Source organism: Trichomycterus rosablanca, chromosome 4, assembly GCF_030014385.1.
Source record: "Trichomycterus rosablanca isolate fTriRos1 chromosome 4, fTriRos1.hap1, whole genome shotgun sequence".
Taxonomy (NCBI): Eukaryota; Metazoa; Chordata; class Actinopteri; order Siluriformes; family Trichomycteridae; genus Trichomycterus; species Trichomycterus rosablanca.
The window spans coordinates 52,511,049-52,530,779 of record NC_085991.1 but is presented as its reverse complement, the minus strand read 5'-3'; the positions used below and the strand labels follow the sequence as shown (position 1 = coordinate 52,530,779).

The following is a 19,731-nucleotide window of genomic DNA, read 5'->3' as shown; positions in this document are numbered from 1 at the left end:
GGAACATTAACCTGAGAACATTAACCTGAGAACATCAACCTGAGAACATTAACCTGAGAACATCAACCTGGGAACATTAACCTGAGAACATCAACCTGAGAACATCAACCTGAGAACATCAACCTGGGAACATCAACCTGAGAACATTAACCTGGGAACATTAACCTGAGAACATTAACCTGAGAACATCAACCTGAGAACATTAACCTGAGAACATCAACCTGGGAACATTAACCTGAGAACATCAACCTGAGAACATTAACCTGAGAACATCAACATGAGAACATTAACCTGAGAACATCAACCTGGGAACATTAACCTGAGAACATCAACCTGAGAACATTAACCTGAGAACATCAACCTGAGAACATCAACCTGGGAACATCAACCTGAGAACATCAACCTGGGATCATCAACCTGAGAACATCAACCTGAGAACATCAACCTGAGAACATCAACCAGGGAGCATCAACCTGGGAACATCAACCTGAGGACATCAACCTGAGAACATCAACCTGAGAACATCAACCAGGGAGCATCAACCTGGGAACATCAACCTGAGAACATCAACCTGAGAACATTAACCTGAGAAAATCAACCTGAGAACATCAACCTGGGAACATCAACCTGAGGACATCAACCTGAGGACATCAACCTGAGGACATCAACCTGAGAACATTAACCTGAGAACATTAACCTGAGAACATCAACCTGAGAAAATCAACCTGAGAACATTAACCTGAGAACATTAACCTGAGAACATCAACCTGAGGACATCAACCTGAGAACATTAACCTGAGAACATCAACCTGAGAACATTAACCTGAGAACATCAACCTGAGAACATTAACCTGAGAAAATCAACCTGAGGACATCAACCTGAGAACATCAACCTGAGAACATTAACCTGAGAACATCAACCTGAGAACATCAACCTGAGAACATCAACCTGGGAACATCAACCTGAGAACATCAACCTGAGAACATTAACCTGAGAACATTAACCTGAGAACATCAACCTGAGAAAATCAACCTGAGAACATTAACCTGAGAACATCAACCTGAGGACATCAACCTGAGAACATTAACCTGAGAACATTAACCTGAGAACATTAACCTGAGAACATCAACCTGAGAACATTAACCTGAGAAAATCAACCTGAGGACATCAACCTGAGAACATCAACCTGAGAACATCAACCTGAGGACATCAACCTGAGAACATCAACCTGGGAACATTAACCTGAGAACATCAACCTGAGAAAATCAACCTGAGAACATTAACCTGATAACATTAACCTGAGAACATCAACCTGAGGACATCAACCTGAGAACATTAACCTGAGAACATTAACCTGAGAACATCAACCTGAGGACATCAACCTGAGAACATTAACCTGAGAACATTAACCTGAGAACATTAACCTGAGAACATCAACCTGGGAACATCAACCTGAGGACATCAACCTGAGAACATTAACCTGAGAACATTAACCTGAGAACATCAACCTGAGAAAATCAACCTGAGAACATTAACCTGAGAACATTAACCTGAGAACATCAACCTGAGGACATCAACCTGAGAACATTAACCTGAGAACATTAACCTGAGAACATTAACCTGAGAACATCAACCTGAGAACATTAACCTGAGAAAATCAACCTGAGGACATCAACCTGAGAACATCAACCTGAGAACATCAACCTGAGGACATCAACCTGAGAACATCAACCTGGGAACATCAACCTGAGAACATCAACCTGGGAACATCAACCTGAGAACATTAACCTGAGAAAATCAACCTGAGAACATTAACCTGAGAAAATCAACCTGAGGACATCAACCTGGGAACATCAACCTGAGGACATCAACCTGAGAAAATCAACCTGAGAACATCAACCTGAGAACATTAACCTGAGAACTGCAGCCAGGGAGCATCAACCTGGGAACATCAACCTGAAAACATCAACCTGAGAACATTAACCTGGGAAAATTAACCTGAGAACATCAACCTGAGAACATTAACATGAGAACATCAACCTGAGGACATCAACCTGAGAACATTAACCTGGGAAAATTAACCTGAGAACATTAACCTGAGAACATTAACCTGAGAACATCAACCTGAAAACATCAACCTGAGAACATCAACCTGAGGACATCAACCTGAGAACATTAACCTGGGAAAATTAACCTGAGAACATCAACCTGAAAACATCAACCTGAGAACATCAATCTGAGGACATCAACCTGAGAACATCAACCTGAGAAAATCAACCTGAGAACATCAACCTGAGAACATTAACCTGAGAACATTAACCTGGGAACATTAACCTCAGAACATCAACCTGGGAACATCAACCTGAGAACATCAACCTGGGAACATCAACCTGAGAACATCAACCTGAGAACATCAACCTGGGAACATCAACCTGAGAACATTAACCTGAGAACATCAACCTGAGAACATCAACCTGGGAACATCAACCTGGGAACATCAACCTGAGAACATTAACCTGAGAACATCAACCTGAGAACATCAACCTGAGAACATCAACCTGGGAAATAACTGTGTGTGTGTGTGTGTATGTGTGTGTGTGTGTGTGTGTGTGTGTGTGTATGTGTGTGTGTGTGTGTGTGTGTGTATGTGTGTGTGTGTGTATGTGTGTGTGTGTATGTGTATGTGTGTGTGTGTGTGTGTGTGTGTGTGTATGTGTGTGTGTGTGTATGTGTGTGTGTATGTGTGTGTGTTCAAACATAAATATTCACTCATATATACTGTGAGTTCCTTCATCTTCCTTGAATTGGCTGAACGTTCTGACGCTTTAAATCCACTAGGTGGCAGCAAAATGTTTCTCATCAAACCTGATCCAGCGGAAACGTTCACATCATCTGATCAGGACCACCACAGAGCAGGTATTATTTAGGTGGTGGATCATTCTCAGCACTGCAGTGACACTGACCCATATGGTGGTGGTGTGTTAGTGTGTGTTGTGCTGGTATGAGTGGATCAGGCACAGCAGCGCTGCTGGAGTTTTTAAACACCGTGTCCACTCACTGTCCACTCTATTAGACACTCCTACCTAGTCGGTCCACCTTGTAGATGTAAAGTCAGAGACGATCGCTCATCTATTGCTGCTGTTTGAGTCGGTCATCTTCTAGACCTTCATCAGTGGTCACAGGACGCTGCCCACGGGGCGCTGTCGGCTGGATGTTTTTGGTTGGTGGATGATTCTCAGTCCAGCAGTGACAGTGCGGTGTTTAAAGCACACACTAACACACCACCACCATGTCAGTGTCACAGCAGCGCTGAGAATGATCCACCACCTAAATAATACCTGCTCTGTGGTGGTCCTGACCATTGAAGAACAGCATGAAAGGGGGGTAACAAAGTATGCAGTGAAACAGATGGACTACAGTCAGTAATTGTAGAACTACAAAGTGCTTCTATATGGTAAGTGGAGCTGATAAAATGGGACAGTGAGTGTAGAAATAAGGAGGGGGTTTTAATGTTATGGCTGATCGGTGTATATTGGTGTTCTGTAATGATGGAGTTGTTGAATCAGTCCTCCAGTCCTTCCTCCACCTTTTCACCCCTTTATGGTGTTTTATCGTTGCCATGTTTAGCAAAAATAAGTATTAATAAATATTATTATTAATAAACACAATCAATAAAAACAAACACGTCAGGTTTATTAATAAATAAAGTTTAATTCTCTTAATTCGAACTCTTTTTGTTCCACTGGGTGTTAGACAAAGGCTCAGGACTCCAAACGAGTTGCTTAAACAAACAATGTAATGTAATATACGGCCAAAAGTATTTGGACGCCTGACCATGAGCTTGCTGGACGTCCTATTTAAAATAGAGTGACCTTTCCAGCTAGAACAACAGCTGCTCCTCTGAGAGGCTTCGCACGAGACTTTGAAGTATGTCTGCGTGTGGGAATTTGTGCCCGTTCGGTCGAAATACGGCAGCGTTTGTACGGCATTCCAGAGCTGTTCTGTTTGGTTGAGGTCAGGGCTCTGTGCAGGACACTGGAGTTTCTGTACACTGAGCTTTATAAAGCTGGAACAGGAAGGGACCTTCCCTAAACTCTTGCTGCAAAGTTGGAAACTTTTCGTTTCTGAAATCTAAAAACCCACTTGGCCTGAGGTTAAAACTCAGCACTGGCACTCGGCCGGGTCTGAGGGAGGGAAGGCTGGACGGGGAACCACCTCCCTGCTAACGCAACAGCGACCCCTAGTGTCAGGCTGATGCGCTGGTACAAAGGGTGAAGGATTACAGAGAGAATAGCGTGGTCCTCGTTATGTGTAAAGCTCTCTGTGGGAATCCGCTGCTGCCGGGTGTAAAGAAGTGTTCGGTGGCTTCACCTGTCGGAGGAGGCGTGTCTGTCCACGGGGGGAGAAGCCCTTAATATGGGGTCACTGGCCAAAAAAACCCACCCTGTTTTAACCCCTGATATAAAGCTCGTAATTATGTACAACGCTGCACGATTCGATACTTTGAAAATAAAGTATTCAACTTGAAAGCTATAAATAAATAACTTTACATTGTTAACATGTTTATAAACATCAAGAAACATTTAAAATTATTTATGAACATTAAATAAAATAGCAAGAAACATTTAAAATATTACACAAACACACAGCAGGTCCAAAAATATCTATTATACACTTTTAACTTGCATGTTTTCCTCTTTGGCATCTTTACATCAGTCTGATATAAACAGCGCTGTATTCCACCTTAACCTGGAGCAAGAGAGAATACACTACATGGCCAAAAGTATGTGGACACCCCTTCTAATTACTGAGTTCAGGTAAAGTAGGTAGCACTGTCGTCTCACAGCAAGAACGGCCTGGGTTCAATTCCTTGACTGGACGGACAGGGTCCCTTCTGTGTGGAGTTTGCATGTTCTCCCCGTGTCCACCTGGGTTTCCTCCGGGAGCTCCGGTCTCCTCCCGCAAGTCCAAAGACTGGAGCGACCGAACTGCCCTAAGTGTAAGTGTGTATGTGTTTGATAGATTGGCGACCCAAATGAAACTGACCCACCGCAACCCTGACCGGGATAAAGTGCTGGTAAAACAGACAGTGAATGGATGAATGAATGTTTCAGGCTCATCCATTGCTAACAGGTCGATAAAATTCAGGTGAGGTCCACCAATTCTGGTGTGCAGGAACTCCATTGGCCTGCTCAGAGCTCCGCCCTCAGCCCTAATGGAGATTTTTAGGATGAATTGGGATGCTGATTAGAAGCCAGGGCGCTCCAACCAACATTAGTGTAAGGTCTGGGCGCAAATTCCCACAGACACCACCGTCCTCATCATGTGGAAAGCCTTTACTGAGAACTAGAGGTTGTTATACTTGCAAATGGGGTGATCTGGTTATGAGGTGTCCACATACTTGTGTGTTCATATAAAGCAGTATATACAGTATGTATGGAACTGCGGGAATTTGTGCCCTTTCAGTCAGAATTAGCTGCATTTGTATGGCTGAGAATAACATGTCCTTCATATACTTGATTTATTACACCTCTTAACAACTGTTGTGGCTTAAACGTGTGAATTCAAACAATTAGAAGTGGCGTCCCAATACTTTTGTCTACATAGTGTACACTATATATGTAAACGAATGAGGGAGTGACGACTGCATGAGCTACATAATGACCGGGTGAAATACAGCAGATTTAATTGAATCGTTGAGGTCTGTTAGTCCCAAGAGAAGCAGCCTGGATTCGTCTGATTCGTTCACTGGCGCTCCGGGGTTTAGCGGCGTCCCATAATGCCCTTAATTCGCCATCCGTCCGCTATAATCCATCCGTGCTCAGATCGTACCTGACAGACAGAGAAAGAAAAATGAATCTGTAGTGCAGTGACAAGGTCTCTGCCTGCCTGTTATTGCATAGTTTCTTCACATAGTACGACTTCAGATGGGGCTTGAACCCTTACCCTTCCCATCATAAGTCCAGAACGTTTACAACCAAACTACCAACACTTGCCCTCTACTGCTGGGATCCAGGGTTTGATTCCTCAGCAGTGCTGTTGGCCAGTTGGGCGTCTACATACCAGAGATGTTCATAAGTCAGCAAAAAAATTCATAACCGCTGCTTACCTGAGCTTCTGTTCTTCCAGATGCTATTACATTTATAAGCGCGTGTCCCATTAGGAATAGAATCCGTTATTTTGTAAATGTGCTTATAATTAAACTTTTCCCGGTTGTGAAGTAAAACAGGAAGTCGTTAGAAAGCCGATCGAGCGTTTCATTACCACGTCATCTGTGTGACGCTACAAACTGAATAAATGCAATTAACAATTACAATCAGAAGCTCTGATTGGTTCAGAAAGCGGTTCTTACAACCATTAGCGCCAATTCTGTAGGAGCGTTCCATTCACCCCAGCTGTTCCAGTGAAGTGCACTACGTAGGGTATTCCACCACTTTAAGTGAGAATCTAATCCAAAGGAAGGGAGTAGGGAGCGACGCTCCATCACTACGCCAGAAGCTGGCTGGAACATTTACCCACTGCGTGCGTTGTGGGTTAAGACGGCCGGAGCGTTATTATTATTAGAGAGCAGGAAATGACACGATCAGAATGATGTTGGATCATATATATATATATAATTGTCACACGTAACTAATAATGCTGACTTTTGTTGTCTACAAGTCATTTTCTGCGAATCACGAGTCAAGTCATAGACTCGAGTCCCCATCTCTGCTACATACAGACTTGACTGACTATGTCTGGGTTGGGATGACCGAGACCTCGCAATGGATCGGCGTCCTGTCCAGTGTGTGTTACTGCATTGCGCCCGCTGATTCCAGGGAAATTGGACCAACCGCAACCCTGAGCAGGATAAAGTGGAAGATAAATATGAAAATATAAGAGCTGCAGATGTTGGTACCCTCAGTTAATGTCAGTAATTGTACCAAAAGGAAGGAGAAAACCAAAGGTTTTGCTTATATGATCCCTAAACCTTTAAGGATACTGTGATTATTTCTGGCAAAAAGCAGATACGGCATTGGGCCCGCTCAGGTGGCGCAGCGGTAAAAACACACGCTGGAACCAGAAGCTGGGATCTCGAATACATCGTATCGAATCTCAGCTCTGCCTAATCTCAGCTAAGGCCGAGCGGCCACATGAACAACAATTGGCCTGTTGTTCAGATATGGGCGGGACTAAGCCGGGTAGGGTCTCTCTCCCATGACTGGTGCAATTACGACCTCTGCTGGCTGATTGATGGCGCCTGCACAGAGATGAGGAAAGAGTGCTCTCAGGGTGTGTCTCTCCGTACACAACGCTGAGCTGCGTTGCACTCGTCAAAGTGTAGGTGATAAGATGCATATGGCACGCTGCAAATGTGTCGGAGGGGACGTGGGTTAGCTTCGTTCTCCTTAATCAGAGCGGGGATCGGCATTGGTGGAGAGGAAGCGTGATGCAATCGGGCAACTGGATGCGAAAATGCATAAAGAAAATATATTTTAAAAATATCTGTTCTTTCTCATTCTCCGTCAGGCTTCCTTTCATCTCTTTATTTTCCCTGTTTGTTAGGACGGGTAGGGCCATCTTTCGTTGTTTACCCAGAGGTGGTTCTGACGGTAACCTGTTTACCCATTTCAGACTGAAGCTTGTAAGGTGAGACTGCTGTGCCAACAATGCTGCTCCTGCTAAATGTGATGGAGACCTGGTGTGTCTGACAGTTGACTGTACCAGTTTAGTTTAAATGATTTTGTATATGTATGCTTTGTGTAAATCCTATTCATTATCATTTTTTCCAGGCCACTCAAGCTGAGTCTGGTTCCTCTCAAGGTTTCTTCCTGTAATTTTCCTGGATCTTTTCGCCCTCGGCTTGCTCAGCAGGGTTTTTCTGTCTGTCGGGCCTGGATTCTGTGAAGTTGCTTTGAGACAGTGTCTATTGTAAAAAGTGCTACACAAATAAATTTGACTTGATGAGGTGGGTGGGTTGGTCTTAGTAGGTTTTGCTGTACCACTACACTGGTACATAAAGGGTTGCACCTTTTTATGTATTGAATTTCCATTCACTGAAGCTGCAGTGTGATGGGGTTCATTCTATTTTACACATGTGGTGTCTGTGTGTGACGTTCATACCATCGTGTCCATCCTTTAGAAATGTCGTCATCTGTCAAGTCCACGAGAACCTGATCAATTCAGGAAAACACAGTCAGCTAAAATAAAAAGTGTGTGTGTGTAAGTGTGTGTGTGTGTGTGTGTGTGTGTATTACCTTGCCCAGCAGGCCTTTATTTTTGGACAGCAGCCCCACTCCGTTCTTCACAGCCACATCTAATGTTCTTCTATGCAGCTCCACTGTAGGCACACTAAACTCAAACCTACACAAACACACACACACACACACACACACACACACACACACACACACACACACACACACACACACACACACACACACACTCTTTAACACTATTTCAAACAGTAATATCTAAACACTATATGGTCCAAAGTATTGGGACAGCTGACCATGAGCATGAGGTCAGGCAAGAGAAGAGAAGGTCTGTGTCACAATCCAAGTTTAATTCATCCCAAAAGTGTTCAGCTGGTTTGAGACCAGAGCTCTGACTGTGTAAAGCAACTGGAGCTCTTTGTACACAACTAGTCCACCATGTCTTTATAGAGCTGCTTTGTGCTCAGGGGCGTAATCACGTTAAAGAGGAAGATATAGGGGGCTTCCCCAAACTGTTACCACAATGTTAAAGCATATCATTTACTGTCAGGATTCTCAGAGACTGGGCAGACAAACGCAGATGGATATGAGTAAAATTTATTAAACAAACAAATGTAACAAGAATAGGTCAGAGATAAACAGATTACAAACCAACAAGAGCAGATTACAAAACGTACATACCATGAATAAGAGGACAAACAGGCAAAAGGACGATACACTAAGCAGGACCTATGAATGGAATCAAAAAAATCACAATACTCAGCGAAGTACAAGAGCTAGAATGAGTCCTTTTATACACAGGTAGCCAGGTGCAACCAATCCTAATAATCAGGTGACCCAGAGCGGGAAAGTGTCACGTGACTCGAAGGGTGCTGGGAGTCAAAGGCTGAAGCATGCTGGGAATTTGAGTCTTTAGAACAAGTGGCTGGATCTGCAGCTTCGCCTGAATCTGCAGGACTGACATTTACCTTATATTTTTATACTCCTGTTAGCAATACATGTGGCAAAAACTAAATTCAATCATTAGGAGAGGTGTCCACATACTTTAGGATATCAAGGTAATATCAAGGTACAATATCACATTGCTTTAACATTATTTTGATATGTTTTCACATTGTTGTTATAGTGTGTTTGTTTATGTAGTGTGTGTGTGTGTGTGTGTGTGTGTGTGTGTGTGTGTGTGTGTGTGTGTGTGTATGTTGTACATACGACTGGTCGTAAACTGGGTTCAGGTTTTTCTTCACTGTGCTGGTTTTTCGTCGTCCGCTCCGACTTTTATCTGGTAGCAGGTAGAGACGGACGTATGGGTCCGAGCCATCTTTTCCCACTGAGATAAGGTTTCTGCAATAATAATAATAATAATGATATTAACAATGATAATAATAATAAAAAAAATAATAATAGTAATAATAAATAATAATAATAATAATAATAATGAATAATAATAAGAATAAATATAATAAACAATAAATAAATAATAATAATAAATAATAATAATCAGCATCATAATAAATAGTAATAATAATAATAATTATTATAATAAATAATAATAATAATAATAATAATAATAATACCTTATATTACCTTTTGTTAGAAAGGGTTTATTTTCACCCAACTCTAATTAATTTATCTCAGAATTGATCTCATGTTTCCAGTTGATCTGATTCAAATAATTTACCTCAAAATTCATCTGATTCAAATAATTTACCTCAGGATTCATCTGATTTAAATAATTGATCTCAGGATTAATCTAATTCACTTAATTTACCTCAGGGTTGAACTGATTCAAATAATTTACCTCAGGATTCATCTGATTTAAATAATTGATCTCAGGATTAATCTAATTCACCTAATTTACCTCAGGGTTGAACTGATTCAAATAATTTACCTCAGGATTCATCTGATTCACTTCAATTACCTCAGGGTTGACCTGATTCACTTAATTTACCTCGGGATTTATTTGATTCATTTAATTTACCTCAGGATTCATCTGATTCACTTCATTTACTTCAGGATCTGATTCGCTTAATTTACCTCAGGATTGATCTGAGTTGAATAATTTACCTCAGGATTGATCTGATTTGAATAATTTACCTCAGTATTGATCTGAGTTGAATAATTTACCTCAGGATTGATCTAATTCAAGTTATTTATTTTAGGATTGATTTGATTTAAAAAGGTAACCTCAGGATTGATTTATCCCTCAAAGCTTTTGTAGTTATTCTTGGGTTTTTTGTTTGTTGTTGTTTGCTCAGGTTTTGCTATTGAAAAGCTTGGATGCACATTGCTGCACATCAAAACAAAAGTGATTAAATATTCTTCCTACATTTAAGCAGCCCTCCATTTGGAAAGCACTCTTCTAGATTAGGTGGTTTAAATGGCTTAGTAAACAAAACGCAGCTCATTAACATAAAAATGAAGCTAAAACTGCTACAAGAGTAGCAGCGCAGGAGCCAAGAAATACGACACTGAACTTTCTCCGACCTCATAAATGCAGATTACATTGCCTGCAGTAAAATACGATTGAATCCTTTTAAAACTGAGGAACAGAATTATGTCTCCGCTCTACCTACCTCTAAAAACCAATAATAATTATGCTCCCAATCAGAACATATTGATTTTAGTCATTTCCAATATGTATTATCTGATATTTACTACAACAGACCATTGAATAAATAGAGACCATCCATCTTATTTTTTGCCTTGTGTTCTAGGTAGCCAGGGAAAGTAGTCCGGGCTCCTACACATCAAAATACACCGATCAGCCATAACATTAAAACCACGTTGTTTCTACACTCACTGTCCATTTTATCAGCTCCACTTACCATATAGAAGCACTTTGTAGTTCTACAATTACTGACTGTAGTCCATCTGTTTCTCTGCATGCTTTGTTACCCCCCTTTCATGCTGTTCTTCAATGGTCAAGACCCCCAGAGAGCAGCTATTATTTGGGTGGTGGATCATTCTCAGCACTGCACTGACACTGACATGGTGGTGGTGTGTTAGTGTGTGTTTTTAACACCTCACTGTCACTGCTGGACTGAGAATTGTCCACCAACCAAAAATATCCAGCCAACAGCGCCCCGTGGGCAGCGTCCTGTGACCACTGATGAAGGTCTAGAAGATGACCGACTCAAACAGCAGCAATAGATGAGCGATCGTCTCTGACTTTACATCTACAAGGTGGACCAACTAGGTAGGAGTGTCTAATAGAGTGGACAGTGAGTGGACACGGTATTTACTCATACCAGCACAACACACACTGACACACCACCACCATGTCAGTGTCACTGCAGTGCTGAGAATGATCCACCACCTAAATAATACCTGCTCTGTGGGGGTCCTGACCATTGAAGAACAGCATGAAAGGGGGTAACAAAGCATGCAGAGAAACAGATAGACTACAGTCAGTAATTGTAGAACTACAAAGTGCTTCTATATGGTAAGTGGAGCTGATAAGATGGACAGTCAGTGTAGAAACACAACGCTGGAAGCTTATAATGCATTGTTTATGGATGTTTTCAAACAGTGGTTAGCAATGGGTGTGCCTTAAACATCTGAACTTAATAATTAGAAGGGGTGTTCACATATTTTTGACCGTATAGTGATTGCGTGTGTGTGTGTGTGTGTTTGTGAGCAGGCATGCATGTATACATGTGCGTACGTACCGGCAAGCATGCACCACCACGATGAGTTTGTTTCTGGGAGAGCTGTGTCTGACAGTGAGCTGCACTTCACCCAGAGGACATGAGGTACATCCACTGCACAATAACAGGATTGAATATGAGGTTAGAACTGTGCCAGTGAGCTGGTAGAGTAGGTGCCACACAGTAAGATGAGTCCTGGGTGCCCAGAGGGTGCCAAAATCAATACAGACAATAATTGGAGGCAAGGTTTAAACCCAGGGCTTCAGAAACCCTGTGTTGTGTGACACCCATACCACCCTTGGCACCACCGTGCCACACTGAGAGGGTATTTTCAATAACAACATACATACATCACTCTGAGCCTCAGCTCTAATCTTATTAATCAATCAACAGTGGGTAAAAACGGCAATCAAATTCTAATTTAGACATGTCCAGTTCCCCCTACACCTCATTATATTGTCATCCTGCAACCTCATACACAAAATCCAGGCTGGCTGAGGAGGACCGCAGACTAGCACACGCCCAGCCTTCAGCCCTTGTTAAGCTATCGGCTGTTCTTCTTTTCACCAGCCAGCAGCAGATTCCTACAAAGAGGCATCGGACACATGTAGGAACACGCTACACTCCCAGTATTCCTCTGCTAATAGTAGGCGTCGCTGCTGGAGCGGCAAAAAAGTCCATTCAACCATCCCTCACTCAGACGTCACCAATCATGTCTGATGGCACCACTAACAGCCAAGTTTCCTCTATTTGGAGAGTCTGACCCTTACTGTTGTTCAGTGGAATCCTAGATTAATAGAAATGATCCTGTAACCCTGTTTAGACTAATATATTTTAACCATGCTTTTCTGGACGTTTCTCCAAATGTGGCATGGTGTTTCTACATAAACTGCCTATCTGGTGTTCTTCTTTTCACCAGCCAGCAGCAGATTCCTACACTGAGGCATCGGACCCACGGAGGAACACGCTACACTCCCAGTGTTCCTCTGCTGACAGTAGGAGTCGCTAATGGAGTGGCAAAAAAGTCCAATTCCGTTTAACCAACCCTCACTCAGACGTCACCAATCATGTCTGTAAAGCGCTAGACCTGGCTGATGGCACCACTAACAGCCTAGTTGACCCTTGCTGTGGTTCGGTGGAATCCTAGATCAGTAGAAATGACCCTGTAATCCTGTTTAGACTAATATATTTTTACCATGCTTTTCTGGACGTTTCTCCAAATGTGGCATGGTGTTTCTACATTAGCTGCCTATTGGCTGTTCTTCTTTTCACCAGCCAGCAGCAGATTCCTACAAAGCGGCATCGGACACATGTAGGAACATGCTACACTCCCAGTATTCCTCTGCTAATAGTAGGCGTCGCTACTGGAGCGGCAAAAAAGTCCATTCAACCATCCCTCACTCAGACGTCACCAATCATGTCTGATGGCACCACTAACAGCCAAGTTTCCTCTATTTGGAGAGTCTGACCCTTACTGTTGTTCAGTGGAATCCTAGATTAATAGAAATGACCCTGTAACCCTGTTTAGACTAATATATTTTAACCATGCTTTTCCGGAAGTTTCTCCAAAAGTGGCATGGTGTTTCTACATAAACTGCCTATCGGCTGTTCTTCTTTTCACCAGCTAGCAGCAGATTCCTACACAGTGGCATCGAGCACACGGAGGAACACGCTACACTCCCAGTGTTCCTCTGCTGACAGTAGGAGTCGCTGTTGGAGCGACAAAAAAAGTCAACTATTCAACCAACCTTTAGTCAGACGTCACCAATCTTGTCTGTAGAGAGCTAGACCTGGCTGATAGCACCACTAACAGCCAAGTTTCCTTATTTGGAGAGTCTGACCCTTACTGTGGTTCGGTGGAATCCTAGATCCCTAGAAATGACCCTGTAACCCTGTTTAGACTAATATATTTTAACCAGCGTACTCACTTCTGCAGCTGTGCCAGTCTTTGCTGGAGCTCCAGAGACGCCGCTGGCATGGAGGTGTCCGATGCCAGACTCTGCATGGAGTCTCTGTGCGTGGACTCTCTTTTCGTCGAGCCCGGGCGTGTCGAGTCCCTGCGCGTCGAGCCTCTCCGTGACGAGTTGCTCGGCGTGGAGTCCCTGCGTGTCGAGTCCCTGTGTGTCTCTACCTGAGCCAGGCTCACCGGTGAGCCCTCGGAGCCTCTTTTACCCCTCCAGGTGACCTCTGTGTGGGCGGGAGAGCTGCTGGGCGTGGAGTGGGCGGTGGTCGTGGGTGGTGGGGTGGGCGCGGTGCTTTGTGAGGTAGCTTCTTGTCTCTGTGACGTGGGGACACACTGGCTTGTGCGTCGGATTTGGATCGAGGACGGCTGACTCGACGCGACCTCCTTTTCGAGGCAAAGGATCTGTGAACGCAGCAGTGTAACAGTCAAATGGTATATGGCCAAAAGTATGTGGACACCTCACCAATCCAGTCATGGCCTATTGGAGCCTATCTCTCTCAGTCTCGTTGCTGCCAATGAGCTACTTTTCACCTCCCAAGGTTGGGGTCTCGTAGAGCGCAGTATCAGGTGTGGAGAGTCATGCACTGCCATCCGTGATTAGCCACCCCCGTGCAGGCGCTTCAACTAGTCATCAGACGTCGAAATTGCCCCAGCAAAGAGAAACCCGCCCCCCTGCAGACATGATATTAATTGTGTCTTTGTGTAGGTGCCCGGACCACTGATAGCAGAGCTGAGATTCAAACTTCAGACTTCCACGTCCAGTTGCCCGATTGGATCACGCTTCCTCTCCACCAATGTCGATCCCCGCTCTGATTGAGGAGAACGAAGCTAACCCACGCCCCCTCCGACACGTGGGCAGCAGCCGTATGCATCTTATCACCTACACTTTGACGAGTGCAGTGCAGCTCAGCACTGTGTACGGAGAGACACACCCTGACAGCACTTTTCCCATCTCTGTGCAGGCGTCATCAATCAGCCAGCAGAGGTCGTAATTGCATTAGTTATGAGAGAGAGACCCCACCCGGCTTAGTCCCGCCCATATCTGAACAACAGGCCAATCGTTGTTAATGTGGTTGCTCAGCCCAGCCGGCAGGCAGAGCTGAGATTCGATACGATGTATTCGAGATCTCAGCTCTGGTTCCAGCGTGTGTTTTTACCGCTGCGCCACCTGAGCGGCAGAAGATGGTTTAAGATAAGTAAGAATCAGTTGAAACTACGTGACAAAGGAAGTGAATAAATGGTGATATACACCGATCAACCATAACATTATGAACACCTCCTTGTTTCTACACTCACTGTCCATTTTATCAGCTCCACTTACCATATAGAAGCACTTTGTAGTTCTACAATTACTGACTGTAGTCCATCTGTTTCTCTACATGCTTTGTTACCCCCTTTCACCCTGTTCTTCAATGGTCAGGACCCCCACAGGACCCCCACAGAGCAGCTATTATTTAGGTGGTGGATCATTCTCAGCACTGCAGTGACACTGACATGGTGGTGGTGTGTTAGTGTGTGTTGTGCTGGTATGAGTGGATCAGACACAGTAGCGCTGCTGGAGTTTTTAAACACCTCACTGTCACTGCTAGACTGAGAATCGTCCACCAACCGAAAACATCCAGCCAACAGCGCCCTGTGGGCAGCGTCCTGTGACCACTGATGAAGGTCTAGAAGATGACCGACTCAAACAGCAGCAATAGATGAGCGATCGTCTCTGACTTTACATCTACAAGGTGGACCAACCAGTGGTGTATAGTAACGAAGTAATAATACTTCGTTACAGTACTTAAGTAGTTTTTTGAAGTACTTGTACTTTACTGGAGTATAAACATTTTCGGCAACTTTCACTTTTACTCCACTACATTTTCTAAAGAAATTGTTTACTTTTACTCCGTTACATTCGCTGTATGTAAATTCTTTACTCGTTACTACAGAATGAAGGTAAATGATGTGAGATGTGTGACGGACTGCACGCTGGTTTGGTGAATCTGCGCTTGTGAGTTAAACACGGTGATTAAACACATTAATGCGCATGTGCAAACGTTCTCTAAAAGCTATCGGAGTTTTCTAAAAGTTCGTCGTTCACCCAAAGACCCGCAAATATGGAGATTTCAGAAGCTCCAACACACTGATGTAAGTTAACAATGATTAACAAAGTAAAGCTGCAGCATCAGCGTTTTTTTTAATATTATTAGCATTAACATTGTTCAGATATCTACCTACTATTTTTACCGATTACATTCGAACCACAAATAAAACGTTTCATAAATCATTAAATTTGTTTGGATTTCATTGACTGCAAAACTCATGAAGACACGTCCATTATTTTTAAAAACTCACCTACAGACAAATATTTCCTCAGATAACTTCTGTATTAGACCGGTGTTCTGTCGATTTATCCTACCCATCGATTTGTCCTACTGAGCATGCGCACATCGGTTTTGACTCGTTGCGGGGAACGCCTATAATTCTGTGCTACCTTTGCCTAATTTATTTGTTCTAGCGGTTAGTAACGTATGGTTTCGTTTTAATTCTTTAAAAAGTTTAAAGTTTAAGTGTATGTATATGTAATGCTGTTATTATGTGACTTTAAAAAAAAAAAGCTATATAAAAATATTCAAAGTGCTTAAATGAGCTGTACTTGATTGATTACAGTTAAATAACTGTGTATCTTAATAATGCTGTGTTAACGTTGTATTTAACCACGTTTATACATGCCTTTGGTAATTTTAGATGCGTTTTTCATACATCTAGAAAAGCCAATCATTTTTAAATAACCATCTGCGACCTTAACATTATGACAACACAAAATGTATTAGGTTATTTTTCAGTTTTGTGCTTTATTAGCAGTTCAATATGTACAGTAACGGTTGTTTGAAGTTAAAGTTGAGTTTAAAGTGAATTACTGAATGAATATGTTGAGCATTTATTACGTTTTTTATGTACTCAGTTATTTGTATATGTACAACTATTTTTTGCTGCTCCCCTGTCAGTTTAGTTCTAATTATTTGAGATTAAGATGTTCTTCGGGTTAGAATATTATTTACTACAAAATCAAAATGTACATACATCATACATACATCATACACACATACACATATATATATATATATATATATATATATACATACTGTATATACATATAATACTCACTACATAGCCAACACTACATATACACACTACATAGCCAAAAGAACTCGCTTGTAGTTCTACAATTACTGACTGTAGTCCATCTGTTTCTCTGCATGCTTTGTTAGCTCCCTTCATGCTGTTCGTCAATGGTCAGAACCCCCACAGAGCAGGTATTATTTAGGTGGTGGATCATTCTCAGCACTGCAGTGACACTGACATGGTGGTGGTGTGAGTGGATCAGAAACAGCAGTGCTGCTGGAGTTTTAAAATACAGTGTCCACTCACTGTCCACTCTATTAGACACTCCTACCTAGTTGGTCCACCTTGTAGATGTAAAGTCAGAGACGATCGCTCATCTATTGCTGCTGTTTGAGTCGGTCATCTTCTAGACCTTCATCAGTGGTCACAGGACACTGCCCACAGGGTGCTGTAGGCTGGATATTTTTGGTTGGTGGACCAATCTCAGTCCAGCAGTGAGGTGTTTAAAAACTCAGCACTGCTGTGTCTGATCCATTCATACCAGCACAACACACACTAACACCATGTCAGTGTCACTGCAGTGCTGAGAATGATCCACCACCTAAATAATACCTGCTCTGTAGTGGTCCTGTAGGGGGTCTGACCACTGAAGAACAGGGTGAAAGCAGGTTAAAAAGTATGTAGAGAAACAGATGAACTACAGTCAGTAATTTTAGAACTACAGAGTGCTTATACATGATAAGTTTTTCAGGATGAACTCAAGTTCATATGCATGTATAAATAGCTGGAGGTAATATTGTTATTGAATATTTTAAACTAGTTAGAATTTTGCTAAACCAGATTTTGCCACTGTCTCCATTAATTAATAGGAATTATAAAGCCAAGTGAACTTCATGACAGCAGGGCTGAGTGGTGATTTAAGACAATGCAGAGGATTACTGCATAAGTTGCTCCATGCTGCAAGACAGAGCTGACAAGAGCATGATTGAAATGATAGATATTTAGAGCAGCTATATTATACAGATATACAGATATATTTTATCTAATTTTACCTTTATTATTAAAAAGTTATTGTGAACATTATTTACTGATTTGTACAGCATTGTTACCTGTTTTACTCAGGTGCAGTGTGACAGTAGATGGGTACATTTTAATGTGCAGAATATAACAAATCACACCCAAAATACATATGTAAAAAATGTAGACACATCCACCAGAGACTCAGGATGTGTTGTTGTTAATAAACTAGTTTAAAAATTACACAATTATTTGAGATGTATGGGCTGTATAGTGGCTCAGTGGGTAGCTTTGTTGATTCACAGCAAGAAGGTCCTGGGCTCCATTTACAGGTGGATTCTTTCTGTGAGAAGTTTGCATGTTCTCCCCATGTGTATGTGGGGTTTTTTTTCCGGGTGCTCTAGTTTTCTCCCACAGTCCAAAGACATGCAAGTGAGGTAAATTGAAGATACAAAACTGTCTCTGACTGTGTTTGATATTAAATGTGTGAACTAATAAATCTTGTGTAATGAGTAACTACCTGCCCTGTCATGAATGTAACCATGATGTTAAAATCCTAATAAATAAATTAAAAATTAAGATAAATGTCTGAGAGACAGGTCAATAAATCAAGTGTGCTACCTATCATTTGTAATAAAATATAAGCCCATCGAGATGTGCTAACACTATTTATAATAAGACATAGATCTATCGAGATGCGCTGTCTATTGTTTATAATAATATACATACCTATCGAGATGTGCTACCTATAGTTTATAATAAGATACATACCTATCGAGATGTCCTACCTATTGTTTATAATAAGATATAGAGCTATCGAGATGTCCTACCTATTGTTTATAATAAGATACATACCTATCGAGATGTCCTACCTATTGTTTATAATAAGATACATACCTATCGAGATGTCCTACCTATTGTTTATAATAAGATACATACCTATCGAGATGTGCTACCTATAGTTTATAATAAGATACATACCTATCGAGATGTCCTACCTATTGTTTATAATAAGATATAGACCTATCGAGATGTGCTACCTATAGTTTATAATAAGATACATACCTATCGAGATGTGCTACCTATTGTTTATAATAAGATACATACCTATCGAGATGTCCTACCTATTGTTTATAATAAGATACATACCTATCGAGATGTCCTACCTATTGTTTATAATAAGATACATACCTATCGAGATGTGCTACCTATAGTTTATAATAAGATATAGAGCTATCGAGATGTGCTACCTATAGTTTATAATAAGATACATACCTATCGAGATGTCCTACCTATTGTTTATAATAAGATACATACCTATCGAGATGTCCTACCTATTGTTTATAATAAGATATAGAGCTATCGAGATGTCCTACCTATTGTTTATAATAAGATACATACCTATCGAGATGTCCTACCTATTGTTTATAATAAGATATAGAGCTATCGAGATGTCCTACCTATTGTTTATAATAAGATACATACCTATCGAGATGTGCTACCACTAGTTATAATAAGATACCTATAATTTATAATATGATAGACATAATTTTAATAAGAACAGATCGATAAAACTTAAATATTTACTACAGGAATACATTTCGATAGGGTAGGACAAATCGACAGATAGATCTATAAATCTGCGCTACGGTAGGAAGTTTCGATAGGGTAGGACAAATCGACAGATAGATCTATAAATCTGCGCTACGGTAGGAAGTTTCGATAGGGTAGGACAAATCGACAGAACACCGGCAGAGGAGAGATTCATGGTGCTGAGGAACATGCAGCACATCTTTA

The 19,731-nt window shown here is 41.8% G+C and overlaps 1 protein-coding gene across 1 annotated transcript in view; it reads right to left on the bottom strand.

The window, feature by feature from the left end:
• Window positions 1–3,692: 3,692 nt before the first annotated feature.
• esyt2b (extended synaptotagmin-like protein 2b) overlaps window positions 3,693–19,731 on the bottom strand; it is a 55,910-nt gene continuing 39,871 nt past the window's right edge. The window contains exons 18-23 of the mRNA XM_062994509.1: window positions 13,772–14,208; window positions 11,865–11,957; window positions 9,406–9,537; window positions 8,239–8,344; window positions 8,105–8,154; window positions 3,693–5,833 (exon numbers count right to left, since the gene is read on the bottom strand). Coding sequence (XP_062850579.1) covers window positions 5,806–5,833; window positions 8,105–8,154; window positions 8,239–8,344; window positions 9,406–9,537; window positions 11,865–11,957; window positions 13,772–14,208 — 846 coding nt within the window. The 3' untranslated portion in view covers window positions 3,693–5,805. The remainder of the gene's footprint in view (window positions 5,834–8,104; window positions 8,155–8,238; window positions 8,345–9,405; window positions 9,538–11,864; window positions 11,958–13,771; window positions 14,209–19,731) is intronic.